Below are 22,469 nucleotides of genomic sequence, written 5' to 3'. Positions count from 1 at the left end.
CATCATCATCATCATCAACCCATTACTGTCCCACTGCTGGGCACGGGTCTCCTCTCAGAATGAGAAGGATTAGGCCATAGTCCACCGCCGGACCGGACCTTTAATATTGTACAATCTTATAACTATGTTCCTACTGACATTTCAACAAATTACGACTAATGGAATTATGGCTACAATAATTATTACTGAATTATTGTTACGATATTACACATTACTCACTGTTACAGAATTGTAATGCTACCTATTACAATCTATTAAGACGCAATAATTCTAAATATAGGTATTACAATTGCAACATAATATTATATTATAAAATTATAATGTTTTATGAATGTCTACTTCTTTTTAAACGGATTAAGATGTCATATACTCCTCAATTACTATAATTATTAATTCGTAAAAATACAGCCCAATTTTATTAGTTATCTATGAATACCTATTCTCACGTAACTAAGAAATTTACAGTGTTTTACGATCAACAAAATTTTACTTTCCCTATTATTTTTAAGATAACTATAAAAAATGAAATAAAAAGCATTATTCTATAAATGTACCTACTACAGAACTTATATGTATCTACCTATGTGCATGATTTCAATATTTTTACGCACACTATACGCCCAAGAGTCCAATTTTTGTCAAAATATTAGTCACACTTGAAAAACTAACACGCAAAAAAACACTTTTACTAATTTCACTCTCAGGAAAATCAACACAAGAAAACTGAATAAAGTCGCAGGAAAAATCTAGTATTTTACACGATTACACGAAGCCGATAAATCACAACATAATGCTTATTGCGAATCGGGGTCTATTAAAATGAGTGGAGTTTCGTTGATGTACCTTGATGTGGGCAATAAATCACAATTTGGGACTCGCGCTCAAATTTTGTTACACAGCTTATAAACATGAAGAAAGAAAGCGCGCCAAATTACTCCGTACCATCGACAAGAGATGCGTTTGTTTTTTTTTTAGTTAAATTAGGCAATGTTTATAAAAATATAAATGAAAATATTTTGGAAGAAGCTTTTGTTCTTTACTTATTCAATACCGATTTGCGTAATTAATATCAAATTACTTTGTTTAATTGACATCAAATGCTAAATGAAGATGTTATTAAGTTTCTGAACACTATCATTTGACTTTATACTAGTTCAAACCGCTAAAATACCTAAATTTATCTAATTTTATCATTAAACAACAATTAATTTAAACAATTATAAGGATTATATTTGAACAGATTACAAAAAATATTTCCGTCGCTTCAACTGATAATCTGTTTTCTTATTCTATTATTCAATTACTAATGGATTAAATTTCTTTTATAAATATTATTTGTATCAAAATCCCCTCCAATAACTTGTGTTTAGAAATATTATCCAGCATCAACACACAGCTAAAATAGCAAAAAAATACGCAGAAATCTAATATCATAATTTGCATGTCTTGGTCGAGTTTCAAATCTGGAATTACGCCTGTTAAAAAAAAAGAAAAAACCGTTTCTCCTATTACACTTTTATTGTGTCTAAAAATATGACCATAGACAATAATATTTTTTCAATTTACGAAAAAAACATGAGATTAGATAAACAAGGTAATTGAACACAAACAGCCGCTTAATTTAAAGTAGATATACTTACTTATTTATCTAGATAGCAGTATTATCTGGCTCGTTTTACATCAATTTGGATTCGGGTCAATTTGGAGCGATCTCTAAGACAATATAATTCGACTGATTGATCGCTGTAGCAGACACGCGAGCGGGACATGATGGTAAGCATTTTTGTTGAGAAATTCGTTACAATAAGTTTGTTAGTAAATCACGGCGTCTCTGGTTTATCTGTCGCTTTTAGGCTCAGGGAACTTAAAAGTTATGTGGACTTAGTACTAATTATATGATGTAAGTAGAAGGCAGGGATAGCCTAATGGTTAAGAAACTCGGCCTCTCGATCGAGGGGTCCGAGGTTCAAATTACAGGCACCTTTGATTTTCAAAGTTATGTGCGTATTAGAAATTAATTATCACTTGCTAAACGGTGAAGAAAAACATCGTGAGGAAACCTGCATACCTGAGATTTTATAAAAAAAATCTCAAAGGCGTGTGAAGTCTACCAAAACACACTTGGCCAGCGCGGTGGACTATGGCCTCATCCTTCTCATTCTGAGAGGAGACTCGTGCCCAGCAGTGGGACATTAATGGGTTGATGATGATGATGATGAAGTAGCAAACAAGCCTTTAATAGTAAGTAGCCCACCTGATGGTATGTGGCTCCTGCCGTCCATGAACATCTGTATTCTACCCTAGATAGAAATGGAATCCTATCTGAGGTGGCCACGGATATGTTCCTATCCTTAAGGCCTAAGGTAGAACGCGACGTCTCTATTTCCACATCCTTCAAACCAGAACACAGCAGTATTTAACTTGTTATTATTAGGCAGAAATTGATGGGGCGTAGTGCTTTCGCAGAAAGTTAAATAAGATAAAGTAGCTATACTCATAAATAGGTAGCTACATTAGTATGCGAGGTTACATTTAGTTTTAATGCTCATGAGATTTGACATAGGAGCAAAACATCTGTGGCTGTTCTGATCAAAAATCTTGATTTTTCTGTAGGATTTAGTGTAGACACAAAAATAAATTATTGTCTATTATTACATCATTGTGACATCATTGTCTTATAAAGATACTAGTGGTTCCCGCGACTTCGCCCGCATTTTAAAGAAATAAATTGACATACATAAAACGGAAAATTTGTACCTGCATTGGAATGACAGTGGTGCCACCTGTCGAAAGTGGTCTTACCAACTCCCAAACCCTCGTGGGCTCTTGGACAACAACTTTGCTAAAGATCATCACTTGATCAAATGCATAGTTTCCGATTCTATAACTAGTTACGAATTAAAAATTAATTAAAAAAACCTTTTCCCACGGACTGAATTGTGAATCTAAACCATTCTCAAGTCCCCTTGAATGCACACAACAAATTTCATCAAAATCAGTCCAGTCGTTTAGGAGGAGTTCAGTGACATACACACGCACATAAGAAATATATATATATATATATATATAAACATGTGCTCATCGGTGCAAACTTTATTATTTTGAGACCATAGACGACATATTAATTTACTTTATCCATGACCCCATAGATTAGTAAAGATACTTCGCCGCCTTGAAATTGAATGAAGCCACAAACGGCTTATTAGTAATTTATTTTTATGAATTCATGACAAATAAAAACATTTTTAGAGAAAATTTACGAATAAATAACTAATACTGTGTAATTTACATAATAAATAAATAATGATTTCAAATATTTAGGGACATTTTAGCACGGAGACGTGGCAAAACTTTTTTACGCAACTATTTCAATTTTCAAAACTGGGTACATTTTCTTGTAAGGAGTGAGTAATCTTTACTAATCTATGCATGACCCTTGAATATTTCAGCCTAAATAAAATTTAAGACATCAAATTGTAACTCACTCATAAACAAGTAAAATAAAATGAATATCAGTAACAAAAACTCAAAAATGAAAGGGTCGAGTCAATCAGGCGATTATCAGATTAGTGGACAGGGCCCTTTATCTGAATTATAATAATTTGAGTGTTTTATTCTTTTGGTGTACACGAAACACTGTGATTTAGCCGTTTATTTTGATTGAAATAATTATTTGATTGATTTACGTGGATGACGTTTAAGGTGTATAGCTTAGTGGGGTTTCATGCAGATGGATCGTGATTCAAATCCCAGGCAAGAATTTCTGTGTAAAGCGATTTGGATGCGGGTCAGAGGTTCAAATTTAAGAAGAACCTTTGATTTTTCGAAGTTATGTACAATTAGAAATTAATTGTCACTTGCTGCGGTGAAGGAAAACATGAAGAAATCTACACGCCAAAATATTTTGAAAAAATCTACCAGTAATGTCAATCAGCTGACTATAGCCTAAAGGTCTCTTATTCTGCGAGAAGACCCGTGCCCAGTCATCAACAACTCATTACTGTCCCACTGCTGGGCACGGGTCTCCTCTCATAATGAGAATGATGAGGCCATAGTCCACCGCGCTGGCCAAGTGCGTGTTGGTAGACTTCACATACCTTTGAGATTTTTTTTATAAATCTCTCAGGTATGCAGGTTTCCTCACGATGTTTTCCTTCACCGTTTAGCAAGTGATAATTAATTTCTAATGTGCATATAACTTTGAAAAATCAGAGGTGCCTGGGATTTGAACCTCGGACCCCCCGATCGCGAGGCCGAGTTTCTTAACCACTAGGTTATCACTGCTGCTGCGTGCCCAGTAGTGGGATAATAATACCTTGACGACCGACTCCCAACACATTTAAAAAATCAGAGGTCCTTGCCCGGGAATCGAACTTCGGACTTCCAAATTGAGAGCCCCAGTTTCAAACCACTACTCTATTACTGCTTATATTTTATTACTACTCATAAGTCATGAATTTCTTAAAAAATACTAAGTACCTTTTATACATTTAATTACTTACCTTATAAATGTTTCGATTGTGCAGCCTTTAATTAAACTAAATTGTGTATGATTTGAAAAAAAAATATGCGATCATTTTTAATCTGTTACCTGTAGGTAATGTTTATCTGTGGTTAGTCACAGATAAATGTAGGTTGTAATACTAATGCGAAATTATAGCATTTATTTTGTTATAAGCTATTTGCATTAGCAAACGAACATGCAGTCCACCTGATGGTAAGTGGCTACTCACGCCCACAGACATGTATAATCAACCCCAGATAGGATTAGATTCCAACCTGTTCTCAGCCATAGATGCGCCGCTACCTCTGAGGACTAAGCTGGAACGCCTCGGAAAAGTATGTCTCCCTTACCACAACCTTCAAACCAGACCGCAGCAGCGCTTAACACTGCTGTTATTAGGTAAAAATAGGTGTCGCGGTGGTGCCGCAGAAGTCGAACCACAAAGGGTTCTAGCACCTTCAAATCGACATGATTTTGTTTTAAACATAGATAGATTGATTATTGATAATGGACGCTAATTAGCCAGTCTTGTATTCGAACCCCGACCTATACCAACCCACCAAGCAACACTTACAATTAAAATGAAGCTATTCATTTTATTATTTCACTTTTAAGAAACAAAGAACAGCAATACATTTGAGTCCATAAAATACAGAAAATGACTATGTTTGAGCACAATTATAGGTGGGACCTCTAAACACGGGTTTGGTGCCGGGCCTTGCAATTATAAAACGTTTTGTGATATACAGAGCTTAGGTTTTTGACTCAGGTTTTTGGGTAATAATTATTTATCAAGTTTTAAGTTTGCTCTGATATTTTTAACAGAATTTCGTAAATGTAACGATCGTATACTGCTTGTGCCTATATTACAGTCTTTCTAATAATAATTAGACAATTGTAATATGTGCCAAATCTTGTAATTTTTTTACTACTTTATATGAAATACAGTTCTGCGGCTTTGTGTAAAAGTGTGATTTTTTTATAATATAGGAGTAGCAGTCGAGCATGTAGTCCACCTGATTGTAAGTGCCTACTGCCGCCCATGGACATCTGTAATCAACCCCAGACAGGATTAGATATTCCTACCTGAGATCGGGCACAGATGCGCCGCTACCCTTGTGGACTAAGCTGGAACGCTTCGGAAAAGTATGTCTCCCTTACCACACCCTTCAAAACGAAACACAGCAGCGCCTAACACTGCTGTTATAAGGTAGAAATAGGTGTGGCGGTGGTTCGAGAGCGCGATTTAAAATGTCCCAAATATGTACAGTACTAATCCGCACTTGACAAGTGAGCTATCTCATTTTGAAAGAAGATGCCCAGCAGTTGGACAATGATTAAAGAAGATAACATGATCCACGAAAATCCCAAAGAATCCAAGCGATTACAAAGCATAATCAAAAGCCGACTAAATTGGGCTAAATCGGGTCGAACCGATACGTCGTCAAACGCTAATACATAAAAGATGATGGATGATACCTGAAATTACTGAACGTAATGTGTGTAATAGGCGCAATCGCGTGCCGGGCCTTACGAGCTCTGTAGGATGACGATACTTTAAGAAATTTAAGAACTTTCCGGCATATTTTGATGTGAAACATAACGTAAAACCGATTTCTGGCGTGGCGACGCATGCCGTGTAGCGCGTCGCCACGCTATATGATGGTATATATATACAGTCTATATGCAGTAGTGTGTACGGTGTGGCGACGCGTCGCCATGCGCAAAAATCGTAATATTTTATTTTATCATTATGACATATTTAGTTCCTATCACAATATGTTTTTTTCAGCATATTACTTTTACGAAATAATGTCGATGTTTCACATCTGCCAGGCGTCCCGTGACGGCTCACATTGTTTTTTTTTTAACAGAAAACTTTTTAGCGTCGTTGGAATTTAAAACTCCTCGACACGACGCTAAAATCAAATACAATTAATTTATAGTATCGAGTCTAGCATTTTAGAGTCAGGATGTCATTTTAAATAGTTGCATAATCTTGTACCGTGCGTGAACTTGACTTTTTTATATTTTTATACTTCACTTAATTTTTTTGCGTGTAGGTTTACCGCCCTCTCTCCGACCATCAGGTTCTAATGAAAAATAATTTTAGTATTTGTTTGTTTGCGGCATTACCATCGCCATTATATTGCTTTTAGAATATAGTAAAACGTAGCGTTGTATTATTCTAAGCTAGTCATCAGGTAGAAAATGTCATGTAAAACTTTAAATAGTATAGTCCGCTTAAAACTGTTTGTCCGCTTTGAATATAGAAATGAATCGCGTCGCCATAGCTAATTGTATGACGACACCTGCTCGCGACAACTTTAGAGCGGACAAGCAGTTTGGCACGGACTATATTTAAATTTTGATACAGTTATCTATGGACGTTACAAGCAATAAGATAGAGAATAAGACACCTACTTCAGATACATCAAGTACTATAATATATTCCATTTAATAGTATAATACACTCTCTTACTGGGTATACGGGACAAGCTATACTCATCCAAAAACTAAAAACATTCATAATATTTATATAAAATTCTCGTGTCACAATGTTAGTTACCGTACTCTTCCAAAACGGCTTTACCGATTGTCACCAAATTTTATATGCATATTCAGTAGGTCTGAGAATCGGCTACTAGGTATCTATTTTTCATACCTCTAAGTGATAAGGGTTGTTCAACCTTAACATTTTTTTATTTATATGGCAACACAACATTTGCCGGGTCAGCTAGTAATATTTATATTCATGAGCCATGAGCAATTTGTAGTATTAATTTTGCGTTATTATTTTTAAACTGCATTAAAAATGTAATTATTTTGTGTTATTGTGTCCCGATTTTTTCAAATCATACATGGTTATTGTAGTATCATACAAAAATGCCAGAATAATCGTCGTAGACGGACGAAATGTTTGGCATTCCTTTACAAATTATGATCAACGAAAATTCATGTAATTTTAGTTAGATTACCAAGTCGCGCTTATGTGTGTCTGTTATGTAACTATGCGTACCAGCGAAGTTGTTTAACGACATTTTTGGATAGTTTTTGAAACATTTCTCCTTCCATGAAGTTGTTGTTAAATATGTAGTAGGTACCTACCTATTAAAATGTTAAACAGGTTTTTTTTAATTTTTTTAATTTTTTGTCCACGGTGACCGAAATCACCGGTTTAGTTTGTTCCAGCTGTCACGCTTGTAACGGCAGTGTGTAGACAAGCTCAAACGTGTTTTATATTGCCGGCACATCGGCCCGTCAAATCTCGGTGCCGATCTAGCGGTCACTATCTACTCGAAATGACGGTGGCCGGGATGACGGTGCTCGGTGACGGACGTGCGGTGGACAGGCGGCTATAGTAAATGTATGTACCGCTACTTCGGCGCCGTCATGTCGTTCTCGGTGACGGTTCGGTGACGGCGGTGGTGGACAAACGCCCTAAAGGGCTCTAACACTTTCAAAGTATGATTGCAAATGGCAGATTTACAGATCGGATACCGACCTCTGACCATCAGGTGAACTACTTCCTTTGTTTATAATTAAACAAATCACGCTGCACCGCAGTGCGTCTACCACGTTCAGGGATTTAGTATTTCTTCGCTCGATTCGCTACTCAACGGAATTTAGTTAAAACAGGAACCATATCGACGCCATGACAAATCGAGCGGCTAAAACAAAAAGCAATAACTCAGAATGCGTTAATATATTAACCTATCTGACAGTTTTATGGGATTTCTATGGTTTAGTCATTTTAGGGTTCCGTATCCAAAGGATAAAAACGGGGCCCTATTACTAAGCCTGCGCTGGAAAACTTAGCTCTATTTTTTGAGATGTAATGGATAGGCTATTCGTTTTTTCAGTGTGTAATGTGAATTACTATGGCTATAACAATAAATACTGAAAATAAAAGGGTTAAAAAGGTAAGGCGGCATTATCTATTGAACCGTAATAAATAGACATTAAAATTTTTCATAACTTAAATTACATATAATTATTTTTAAGAACTAAAAAAATACACTGTTAAATATTTTATGATAGTCCAAGATTAGTAAAGATACTTCGCCGCCTTGAAATTGAATAAAGCCACAAACAGCTTATTAGTAAGTTCTTTTTTTGAATTATTGACAAATAAAAACATTTTTAGTGAAAATTTACGAATAAATAATTAATACTGCGTAATTTACATAATAAATAAATAATTATTTCCAATATTTTAGGGACATTTTAGCACGGAGACGTGGCAAAATTTTTTTACGCAACTATATCTATTCTCAAAACTGGGTACATTTTCATGTTAGTAGTGAGTAATCTTTACTACTCTATGATGATAGTGCGGAACCTCACTGACGTATATTTTTGTCGACAAATTTCGGAGACTACCTGACCTTTTTTCACCGACCCTCATTGCTGAATTCTCTCCCTAACAAAGCTATATGGTTATATCTACGACCTACGTCCATACGGAACCCACAGAATCAGAGTTCGACTCACACTTGACTGATTTTATTTTTAATTGAGCAGGTCACCGTGGTGAATCATGAACTAATGACCTGCTAATCTAATGTTATGCTGATTATGTTTTTGTATTAATTTGTTAACGGTATCTTTTGTAAAAAAGAAATGATAGAAATGACTTTTTTGTTTTATCTTTTTGACACTTTCTTAATGAAAGGCTGAATGGTGAAATATTATAGACTTTTTTATATGTAATTTTTATTTTACGTGGATTCTGTTGATACACAAAATTGTCAATTTACAAATTAAAAATTATATTTGTTATAATATTGTTACAGTGAATTTTGGTTTATTGCATGTCTTTGAAATTTTTGAATAGCTAATTAGAATAGAAATATTCGAGTAATCATACATTTACTAGTTATATTGCATATACCTAAATTATGTCATAATTAACATAATTATAACATTATAGCTGACCCGGCAAATGTTTTGTTGCCATATAAACAAAAAAATGTTAAGGGTGAACAACCCTTATCACTTAGGGGTATGAAAAATAGATAGTAGCCGATTCTCAAACCTACTGAATATGCATATAAAATTTGGTGAAAATCGATAAAGCCGTTTTGGAGGAGGACATTAACTAGCATTGTGACACGAGAATTTTATATATAAGAAGATATTTTTATGTCATAGTCAACATAAAGATATATTTATGCAATAGAAAATTATTAAATTATTAGTTAATTAATAGAAGTGGTTTCTTTCGCCCATAAACCAGGTAGTACTGTGACACGAATATACCTATGTAGACCCATCAATATAATTATAATAAATAAAAATATTAATCAGTCATAACCAGGTAATACTGTGATACGAATATACCCACCAATAATAAATAAAAATATTAATCAGACAAAACAAATTCGGCAAAAAAATTTGCTATCAAAATATTCCTTAAAATTTTAGATATAATATTTAACCCGTAAATGCAACGGCCAATTATTCCGCATAAGCGAACAAATACAATACAATTATAGGAACATCTGTATCATTACAATACAGTGTAACAACACATCGTATTTATTGCCAAACTTTCATTTTAATGATTCGCCGCCGACCAAATGTCTGCCACCTCAGGGAGTTATTAAAACATAAGGAACACCGTTTCCACAGAGAATTAATTTGTGACACCGCAACGCAAAATTTGGACCACAGTCCCAAAATGTGAAACTAAGTTTTGTCTCTGACTTTGTCTATTGAAAGTGTATTTAATTTACCTAAAATAATTATAATTTTCCTTCTAAGGCATTGATTATAATAATGGTAAGTAATGTAAGTTGTATTCATATCATTAAATATAGTCTTGTTAAGTATAAATTGAACGTTGTATACAAAATAATTATTCGTTTTAAAAGTAGTAGTAAAAAGTATAAGTAGTAAAGTGTATTTTTAAATAAATAAGCGCTTTGAATGACTCCAAATAGGTAAAAAGTTTATATATAAGCACATTAAAAATCACAATAGTCATGATTTATTCGTTCAGCTATGGTGCAAGTCTTCTCTTATATCTAATAATTTACTGGCAATTATTAATAAAGTCTGCTACTTAAAAAAGAAATTTCTCAACGATGTGTACAGTCTACCAATTCGCACTTAGCCAGCCCAATGAACTAAGGCTTAAACTCCTCTCTCTTCGCGAGGAGACCCATTTCCAGCTGTGGGACAGTGACGGGTTGAGAACAACATATTTTCTTTTAAATAGGTATCTAACCTAAGCTAAAGTATTTTTAAATAAACACATCTTTTCTGTAAAGAAAGACAGATAAGCTAAAGTACAATTATATAACAGAATAACGAAAGTCGAAAATTGTCATTGGCCACCGCCGTTTTCGAACTCATTATACATTATACAAATTAAGGACCACACAATGGTTTGACAGCTGTGAAGTTGTTTTTTTCTAGCGAGGCTTCGGGCGTTTCCAACAGTCAGACCTTTTTGGATCCTTTACCCACTTCCGTATTTGGTTTAGTTAGAGACTATAGTTATGTTTTACTGACTCGTATTTTGACTCGTTATATGAATAATTTACCGAAGACGATAATAATTATCCTTCTAAGGTATTGATTATAATAATTGTAAGTTATGAAAGTCGTATACATATCATTTAATATAATTATTTAAGTAGTCTATGTTAAGTATAAATTCAACGTTGTATACAACATAGTATAACTGATAGATATCTACAGATTATAATAGATTTGTACCCAATAGTGCATACCTACCTAATTTTGAAATATAAAATTGCAGAATAAATACAGAGTAAGTACATAGTGAGGATTAAAATAATAATTGTTTACTATGTTTTAGCTTTGTATGAGAAGTTTGAATTTGAAGAGTAGAAAGTAGTTTTCAGTGTCAGCGTTAGAACACTTAAGCTTGTGTTGTTCGTGAATATGTTAAGATAAACACTAAAATATCTTCAAAGTTAGGTATAATTATTTTTGTTTGAAACGTGTGTTGAAATTAAAACCATTCGCATATAAGACAGCAATGTGTATGTAAACATATTTAAGCTTCTAATACCTATAGGGCAATTCATGAGACACAATAAACTTGACACTAAAACCACCGCCGGTTGCAGTCTCCTGATGGTAAATAGCTACTGTTACACGTGGAGATTTATAATCAACCCCAGAAACATTGAATTCCTACCCAAGGTCGGTCACAGGTGCACCGCTACCCCTAAGGGCCTCTGAATGCCTCTGAAGAATATGTCTCCTTTACCACACTCTTCAATCCAGAACTCAGCAACTCTTAACACTGTTGTTATTAGGCGGATATAGGAGTGGCAGTGACGCCGCCGGAGTCGAACCATAAAGGGGTCTACCGCCTCCAACTAGCTATTGAAGCAATGTTTAAGTGCTGTTACTGCTAATAGAGACAGTAGATTTTTCACAGGTATATGCATAGTAAGCCAGCATTCATCTTTTCAATAGAATGGTAAAGAAATATTGAAAGTGCCTATATCTAAAAAAACAAATTGTGTTACAAACGACACAAAACTGTCTTTGACTTTCAAGAACAAGTACATTAAACAGATATGCTTCTTATTATGCTCCTATCATGTAATTTAGATCTCTCTATTCTTACTTCTCTTGAATTTAATAGAAACGAACGAGTTGTCAATACTCAGTTGTCAACACCACCACCGCTATGTCCTTTATTACCAGTTCGACTCCGGAATCATTACCACCACATCCACTACCATACCACCATTCCACTTACCATTCTACTTACATCGTTTGTAATAGCAAGATACTGGTTTGAATTAGTATAGTAATACAAAGACATGTAGAAGGTTGTCAACTAAATCCTTAGGCGTAGAAATGTGAACCTGTGCACATGTGGTTTAAATTTGGTAACACATTGGTCCTATTTTGAGTCTGTTACAAATACCTATGAACAACAGTAACGACGTAACATCAGTTGACCTGGATGCTTTGGATAAAAAAATATGTTAGTAACATACCCTACTTATTATAATAAAAAGATCCATTGAATAATTTTGCTTTTTGAAATTTAAGGCAAAGCGTGGTACTTAATTGGCATTATAATTTGAAACTTAACTTTTGAATTGCTTAAATACTTTCAAATGCGTTGAGATGTCTGTCCACATACCTAAGTCTTGTCTACTTATTGAATTGTTTTTATAAGTGAAACCTTAATCAATCGCAATGTCTAAGAACCTAGTTATAAATACAATACAAAATAGATATAGGAAGCATTTTTTCTAATTAAACGGCACTCTAATAATTTCAAACTAGTAATATTTAACATGATTGGAACTCTACTAACAACTCTATCAGTTTTATAAGAGTTAACCAACTTGAAAATCATGTTTTTAATGTTCAATAAGGTAATAATCGTAAAAAATATCAACAATAAAAGCGATAGTAACCGATCACTCACATTTTAACTTTTTATAGAAATACAATCCAAGGCTATATTTACATTCCTTTAACTCGCTACAATAGCCTTTCAAAAGGTTCGATTGAGTGGTATCAATAAAGTGCTTAAAAACTTCACAACCTATTCTATACATCACTAAGTCTATCCTTTTACCTTCGAAACCTCTTTTATACAGGTGACTCACTGAAAAAGAAGCGTTACTAATTTCATACGCGGACACAAAGCCAGCTTGTTCAAATATGGACAAAAACGAACAAAACTTGCACTTGGGATCGTAGCATCCATCTAACACAAGGGAATCACTGCGACGCTAAACAAACATTACTAACGTCACGCTAAACTCTGTTAAACTGCTCACTTAACCCTACAATGGCCATAAAGAATTACAATTAATCGCACCACGAGAAATGCCACCGCGCGGCTAAAAAAACGTCAAAATATTGTCCGTAGACGGCGCGCGGGGCCCCCACCGGGCCGGAGTAGCCAATGGGGTGGCTCGTTGGACGCTCGCAGCCGCTTTTTGGCCAATAGTGCCGCCTAGGGCGGAGCCTCCAGCTACGCACGGCGTTTCGCCCCCAGCTAAAACCTTTTCGCCTGCAGTCGTTTACAGATAAGCCTGCGGGATGGTCGATTATTATTACATTCCGTACGCGTGATTCTGTGATCTACGCAGTCGCCCGCGGCGCTACCGAATCGATAGCGATGCGCGAACACAACACACTCAGCACACCGGAACTTTCTTTGTTGTGATATGGGAAACAATCTGTGCGTTCTGTGATATGCTTGCCTTAGTATAGATAGATTACGGCATGAACCTTTATATGCAGTGCCATCGTGAGGTATGAGTGTTTATTTGTTTGACATATTACATGTATAGTATATTGTGTGTGTACGCGTAGAGTGCTTTACTCTATACATGTAAACAAACCGTACTTATATATGTGTATCTATTTAGTGTATACAGAATATTGAGAAAATTTTGAAGAATCCCGACGGTTCTGAACATTGATTTTGACTAAGTGTTGATTCTCATCAGTGTAATTCGATGTTCAATACTATTTATAATTAAACAATACAGACGAAATTCTTTCAACAATGCGTAATTCATCATTCCATAATTGGAATTTCTTATTAGACAACTAAAATATAACTAAAGTGTTACACTAATATAAAATAACTCGGATTGTCCAATCTAAAAATACTTAAAATACAGTATGATTAAAAATACAACATTTAAGGTAAACCGCAAAAATACATTCGCAGCGAGAGGGTTATACATTTATAGAATTTTATGATTATAGGTATGAAATTAAAAGTGTTTGAGAAGTTTTTTTAGTTAGCATAATAATTAACAACAATAATCTATATATATTAAGAAGATATCTAAGTATTTAATAAAGTTCTAATTTGATACATTTTAAAACAAAATGTATCGATAACTTACTAACGAAATGGTTTACAAAGAGTTAAATGGTTTAAAATGAGTTATTTTTACACATTGTGTTATTTTATATCTAGAATTATAATTTTAGGAGCTATATAATATTATTTTGTAAATTAGAAATATATCGGATAGGTGCAGAGCGTTACCTTACTTTATAATTAATTTAACCTTCCTTAAGAACACTAGTAATAAGTATACTTACTAAACTATTTTCTTAACTTTTAAAATAAATGACAAGTAGTAAAATTATACTTAACAATTACTTATCAACTGTAATTCCTACGCTGTCAACTAAAATTCTCTTATTTTTAAAGGCACGTATTTTAAAAATATGTTTTTTTGAAATATCAACGGGCTATTAAAATTGTCAACTAGAAACATTTGCGACGGCCGCACGCGAATGATTTTAAATACTTTTAAAAAAATATTTTAAGCTGTTTTTTATACGTAGATTAAAATATTATAATTCTAACCTTTAACTAAATAAATAATAGTAGTGTTTTCAAATGACTACATTTTAAGCCCTCATATTTAGTTGCACACTATTTCATATAAACGATTTATTTCGCCTTTCCGTACGTACCTACTTTGTATCTTCTTATATATAAAATTCTCGTGTCTCAATGTTAGTTAACGTACGTTACCGATTTTCATAAAATTTTATATGCATATTCAGTAGGTCTGAGAATCGGCTACTATCTATTTTTCATACCCCTAAGTGATAAGGATTGTTCACCCTTAACATTTTTTTATTTATATGGCAACACAACGTTTGCCGGGTCAGCTAGTATTATTATAAAATAAATAGTTGTTGGGCTCTTAAAAAATATTTACCTATTATCAAAAGATTTTATTTTCAGAAAATGTCATTTAAATAAAAAAAAAAGCATATACGGTCGAATTGAGAAACCTCCTCCTTTTTTGAAGTAGGTTAAAAAACACCGAGCAAAGCTCGGTCATCCAGGTACTACCTACCACCATATTATGCCAAAAATATTTAGAGTATAACTAAAATATGGGAACATGTAGGTCTTCCACTTTTAAATAGTCTCTACCATTGACAGGAACTCCACTTCATATCTTCAGATGCGTTTACATTTCACACAGTATTGCAACTTCTGCTGCTAGTGTTAATACAACTTAATTTACAAGCACGAAGTGTGTCAAGCCAAGTTCGGGTCTTACAGCAGTTTCAGTCAAACGCACTATGTGTAAAATATACGCTTTACAGCGTGTTTCCCCTTATCATACTTACTTCAAGTAGGTACAAACAGCATTGCAACATTTTCAACTACATTTGAATTACAATTCTTCGCAATTTAATAACAAAGAAGACCACAATTACTAGTAGATTTTAATAACCATTTTTTTATTTATTGTTATGTGGTACCTACGTAGGTATAACTGAAATATTTAATAAGTATGCCATTGCTTCAGTTATTATTTAGTTACTGTTGAAATAATTTGGACGAGTAATCACTCAGTTGCTGAAATTCAACCCTATCATCAATTTTCCATATTTTTTTTAAATAAAACAATTGGAAGAAAATCTATTGAATAAAATAAAAGAGAAAATGACTATTACTATTTTGTCAATGCTTTTTATACGCTTTATATTAGCTTTACTTGTATGTTTGTCAGTGTGTAACCGTTTTTCAGTAAAAAGAGATCAACATACATCCTTATGCATGTATGAAAGAATGAAATAGAATACCGAAAGCTTTTTAGTTGATTTTATAATAAAAGCGTGTTTTTTAGTTTTTTGAACTATACTTATACCTACTTATTTATTACACAAAGGTATTTTCCATAAAAAAAATGAAAAATTAAATTTTAATACACTCAGCCAATCTGTTACCTACTACCTACTACTACTATACCTAATGACATTTCGTTAAATATAACAGCTAATTTGACCCTACAAGTTATAAACCCATGGTCACTCCAACCCATACCCATTGTAGGACGAAGGGATCCTTAAGAATTCCAAGAAACCTATAATTATGCGCCGAGGACTGACTTACTCAAAACATAATTGCGGCAAATTATACACGAGACGACGAATAGAAAGGAATTTATTTCGTAGACAATGTTGGCATACTTTAAACATTTAGTTTTTAAACATTTTTAGTAAATTTAAACAATATGTGTATGTTTTAAACAGAATTGGTAAATTTTAATTGGTAAAATAGTATCTTGGTATTTTGTGTTTAAACGAATAGAAAGGGATTTATTTCGTAGACACAATGTTGGCATACTTTAAACATTTAGTTTTTAAACATCTTCAGTAAATTTAAACAATATGTGTCTGTTTTAAACAGAATTGGTAAATTTTAATTGGTAAAATAGTATCTTGGTATTTTGTGTTTAAACGAATAGAAAGGGATTTATTTCGTAGACACAATGTTGACATACTTTAAACATTTAGTTTTTAAACATCTTCAGTAAATTTAAACAATATGTGTATGTTTTAAACAGAATTGGTAAATTTTAATTGGTAAAATAGTACCTTGGTATTTTTGTGTTTAAATAGTTTAAACATAATTAATAGTTATTAAGAGAGAAAACATTGCCTGTAGTTTTTAAACAACAATAATGAGTTTTTAGACATTATTGGTAAGTTTTTTATAGCACTAGACAATCATGTTTAGGTTAGGACTAATCTATAGAACTAGGTATAATGTAATTGATGCATTTACATGGAAATGACGTCATACAAATCTATATGTACCTACGTAAATATTTTTTGAGGAACAGAAGAAAATGCTATCATAAAAAATGTTTATAGACCAATATTAACTGTGGTTACATTGTCTGTCATTCAGTCAATATTACTTTTATTAATTAGATGTCAAATAAGAAGGTTTTCTGTTAATCTAAGGACATACAGATATAAAAACAGTTGTGATAATAATTAATTTAATAAGTAATAAGGCAAATTCAGTGATAGTCTAGTGGTTAAGAAACTCGGCTTCTCGATCGAGGGGTATGAGATTCAAATCCCAGGCACGCACCTCTTATTTTTCAAAGTTATGTGCGTATTCGAAATGAATTATCACTTGCTATACGGTGAAGGAAAACATCGTGAGGAAACCTGCATACCTGAGATTTAAAAAAAAATCTCAAAGGTATGTGAAGTCTACAATACGCACTTGGCCAGCGCGGTGGACTATGGCCTAATCCTTCTCATTCTGAGAGGAGACCCGTGCCCAGTAGTGGGATGTTCATGGGTTGATGATGATGGCAAATTCTATTTTCTGCTCTCATAATATTGTACAATATAATAAAACATTATTACAGTTTCAAAATCTTCAAGACATTATTTTTCTTAATTAAGGAAATATTTTAGAACGAAGTTCTAAGTTCAAAGTTGTCTACCAAATAGTCGAGGAACCTAGTTAAAACTCTACTTTTCTAAATGTAATAATACACCAACTTCAAAGGGGATATTTATACATATACCTACAGAGAGAATTTTTCAAACGGGCCTTCAGGCCCAAATCCCAAACCATAAGGATTAGTGAAAAATGATAAAAGGAGTTACGAGACCGATTTTGATAAAAACTAAAACTGCATCATTACTTTTTTAAAATATAATTTTCTCTAGCCGGGAATCGAACGAGTTCATTTTGAAAAAGTACACCCTCTATATTATACCACTATTTGATAGTGTTGCTTATAAGGATTAAATTTTGGGAAGTAGGTAATGTTATGTGACAAATTAAAGGAAAAGAAAAACTTTGAAGAAAATACATATTTTTTTCCATACAGTGGCATACTAATCCTTAAGGATTATACATAACATAAGACTTATGTATAATTCTTTAGGACTATACATAAGTCATAACATTGAAGAAGAAGTTGGTTAATCAACAAATTCTTCGATGTTATGACCATGACTTACGGCTTAGTATTTAGCGCAGAAGGCCCATTTCAAAAATTCACCCTGTATAAATCAAAAATCATTTTTTTTATTCAAAATAGGTTCGTTACAGAGCACTTTTTGAATGTCAAACTACCACCACTTCACAAGGTGTTTCGTTATGGAGAAGAAGTCTAGTCACTGCCTTGTCTCTACAATACCTCTACCTTCATAATACCTACTACATCTACCTGTATAACATCTGTCATATGTCACTAATTTAATTCAAAACCTTAATTACAAAGGAAAAATAAATAAACCCAGATGCTTACAACTATACCCGTCTACTTTATAATTACATATTCAATATTCATAGTTCAGTGTAAGTAATAATGGAATGGTAGAAAGAATTCTAGGAAGGTTTAATTGCATTTTAATTCTGCAAATTACTTAAGAAATCCTAAAGATATGTTGGAAAGCTTACATTGTCGCAAGGTAATATATTAAGTATTTTTTTAAATATTTTTGTAGGTAGTAGAACCCTTTGTGGTTCGACTCCGGCGGCACCACCGCCACACCTATTTCTACCTAATAACAGCAGTGTTAGGCGCTGCTGTGTTTTGAAGGGTGTGGTAACGGAAACATACTTTTCCGAGGCGTTCCAGCTTAGTCCTCAGGGGTAGCGGCGCATCTGTGGCAGACCTCAGGTAGGAATATCTAATCCTATCTGGGGTTGATTACCGATGTCCATGGGCGGCAGTAGCCACTTACCATCAGGTGGGCTGCATGCTCGTCTGCTACTCCTATATTATAAAAAAAAAAGTTATTTCTCAAGCTTTTTGTTCAACTCACACGCGTGATAAAACAGCAAATTCTATTGAGAGGTTATAAATGTAAAAAAAAACATAAAATACATTTTAATATAAAGTACAAGCTTGCAATTCACCTGATGGTAGACGCACTTGCCATGGTACATCTGTAACAAACTCCATATAAAACTAGGGTTCTACCTGACGCTGATTACAGATGTGTTGCCACACCTGTACCCTTACCATGAGTTTTTACGTTTTGACAAATATGACTGTTTCGGTATTTGTTTACGTATTTGCCCATACTATTTCCAAATAGCACCCCTAGCGGATTGTATCAGAACTATAGTGTCAGTATATTAAATGTCTAAATTGACAAAATGGCGCTTTATGTTTTTGTCTCTCTTTTTTGCGAATGTGAAGTGGACAAAAAGACTTGAACACTTACTTATTGTTACGTTTACTCAGTCTACTGAAGCAAACGGAACAGTACCCTTACCATGAGTTTTTACGTTTTGACAAATATGACTGTTTTGGTATTTGTTTGCGTATTTGCCTATACAATTTCCAATCAGCGCCCCTAGTGGATTGTATCAGAACTATAGTGTCAGTAACGTACCATTAAATGTCTAAAAAGACAATATGGCGCTTTATGTTTTGTCTCTCTTTTTTGCGAACATTTGAGGTAGACAAAAAGACTTAAGCACTTACTTATTGTTACGATTACTCAGTCTACTGAAGCAAACGGAACAGAATAATGGATTGAGTAAACGTAACGTAAAATTGTAGGATGTCTTGAAAACTCATGGTAAGGGTACAGAATAATGGATTGAGTAAACGTAACGTAAAATTGTGGGATGTTTTGAAAACTCATGGTATGGGTATCTACAGATGACTAAGATGTTCGCCTCATACCTATGTAAGTTAGGCAGGATCTACATATACACAAAAATAAAACAACAAAGTAATTCTTAATTAAACAGTTGTGTTGTGTAATAATTAAAATATAAAACAAACGCTACAGCTAAGCCACACAATAACCATAAAGGCGTTTAGTTACTTCAAAGGATATTAAAAAGCACAATAATCCCAAATGAAATGAAAGGGATTATTTCTTAAAAACAACCGACCGATCCCATTAAGCCGCTGTCATCGCTCCGTTGATAAGATTTAAATTAGCCTCACAATAACGCTCCTGTCAAATCCGCCATTAATTTCGAAATTCGAATTTTGAATTAGGAACGGGAGCGGTGTTGCCAGTGAGGCTATTCATACGGCCATTCAGCTACGCTTGCGAGTCGCGATTATTGAATGTAATTTTGACAAATTAATTTCGCACCGGATGCCTTTGTGAAATAATAACATTTTGACTCGACTGTCAGGTCTGAAGTAAAATGTCTGGAAATTACATTCTGTAATTCAGTTAAGAAAATTGTAAATGAAATTAAACATGGTACCGTAATGATAATTTTAAAAATAAATTTTACTGTACAGCTAGTAATGTTCTTCTCAACTATTAATGTAGCAAACGAGGCTGTCCTTCTGTCTGTCGCTTGTGAACCCCAGATAGAATTACAGTATCTACTACTTGAGGCCGGCTGCAGGTGCAGTTCTACCCCTTAGGACTATATAATGTAAGAACGTCTCTTATAAGAGTTTTTCCCTTACCCCACCCTTCAACCTTAACACAGAAGCTCTTAACACTGATTTTTCAAGGCGAAGTCGAAACACAGAGTAAAAAATAAACCACCAATATTTGAATGGACTGTATTATCTATCATTTGACGCTTATTTTTCCTTTTTCTATAAATCGAACCAAAATTATTAATAAACATAATTAACAAAATTCTTCATATCTTATAGCTTCATTCCATTTCATTATTATGTATGTATCGTAATAAATTTGTTCTGGCAATAGATTGTCCAAAAATAAATGCGACATGTCATGATATGTACCGCCCACAAACGATTCTTAATAATCTACACTCACGTCTAATTGGCTATTTCAAAATTCGATTTTCAATAAGCAATGCCGATATATTTTTAATAGGCAATAAGAGCAACGGCGTAAAGGACTTGCTGTATTACGAAAGATATACTGGTATTGGAGTAAGGGCGAATGATGAAAAGCTTTGTAATCTTACAAAATAGGGAAATTTAGCAACAAAGAGGTCCTCATCTTTGGTATTCGTTTTTAATTAATGAATGTAGTTGTAAAATTGTTTAAAACTTTTTCATTATTGTAGAGTCACAATTTGTAAACGGTTTACGTACATTTTTTTAAACATTCCGAGTCAATCGACGCTCAAAAACAATCGTATTGTTATAGCAGTTGTACCAGCCTCTACCAATGATATGATACAACGAGGAAGTTTATATGAGTGCTGCTAAAGATCTCAAAACCTCCTTATTAATGCATTAGATAAGTAGGGTAATGGAAGACTTACAACAGGATACATAATTTTATCTTCAGGATTAATTAATTATATCTTGTTGTAACATATCCTTTTTCAACATCCCAAATTTGTTATCCACAACATAAATCAAATTTATGACGATATAAATTGCTTTGAACTTCATTATTGATGTCAATTATTTAAATAAAAGTTAAGGCAGCACGTTAAATGAAAATAATTTCTAAACAAGAGGATTACATGACAATATAGACAGACACCTATATGACTAGACACCTATTATGAATCTAGGCGTGTACTCAACACAGATGCGTAAAAATATTTCCTCTCTCACCTGTCGCACTCAGACAGGTGATTAACATTTTGCTTTTATTTCGAGTAGTGTCCGCGGCATGGGCACGGGGCACCAAATGAGTGCGTTCTTGTTTTTCAATGTTTTGATTTATACGCAATGAATTGTGAACAGTTAATGAAGAATTGAGTAATGTCGCCGGTGAGCTACGATACGGCTGTTTCCTTTATTTAATGGTTGGTACGCGATTACGACCCTATGCCATCAATTTACTACTTCATTTCACTTGTAATGTTTATGATATTGTAAATTTGCGGAATAATGGCGGGTTTGTAAGCTTAGGTATGTGGTCGTGGATTATTGACAAGTTACTGGTACAAGTTGTTTGCTAGTACTTATAAGTTTTTTTATAGAGAGTAGCAAAGAGACATGTCAAATAGTGACCATAGATAATGAACATTTGTATGTAAGTAATAAAAAAAATGCTGCGGTGACGTCATAAATCATGTTAGAACGCTTGATGTAAAATATAATAAGACTTATTTCAGTGTTTAAACTAGAATATAAAAGTCTTTGAGTTACAAAATCGTTAAAAAGTGGTAATGTAAAACACGAATAACGATGTTTAATAAAAATCAAATTCATTTAATTAACTCTTACTGTTAAACTCTTTACAGGGTGCATAATATGCAAATGTAAACATACAAATAATA

General features: G+C 33.6%; 1 protein-coding gene across 3 annotated transcripts in view; it reads left to right on the top strand.

The window, feature by feature from the left end:
• Positions 1 to 13,549: 13,549 nt before the first annotated feature.
• The window catches only part of TfAP-2 (transcription factor AP-2), a 91,600-nt gene continuing 82,680 nt past the window's right edge, over positions 13,550 to 22,469 (top strand). For all 3 annotated transcript variants that reach the window (XM_073092071.1, XM_073092069.1, XM_073092070.1), the window contains exon 1: positions 13,550 to 13,774. In XM_073092071.1, the coding sequence (XP_072948172.1) occupies positions 13,745 to 13,774 (30 nt within the window). In that variant the 5' untranslated portion in view covers positions 13,550 to 13,744. The remainder of the gene's footprint in view (positions 13,775 to 22,469) is intronic.

This window comes from Epargyreus clarus, unplaced genomic scaffold (genome assembly GCF_041222505.1).
Source record: "Epargyreus clarus isolate Ecla_fem2 unplaced genomic scaffold, WU_Ecla_fem_2.2 ptg000035l, whole genome shotgun sequence".
NCBI classification, from domain to species: Eukaryota; Metazoa; Arthropoda; class Insecta; order Lepidoptera; family Hesperiidae; genus Epargyreus; species Epargyreus clarus.
Note: the sequence above shows the minus strand (reverse complement) of the source record. Positions and strands in the feature narration are given on the sequence as shown.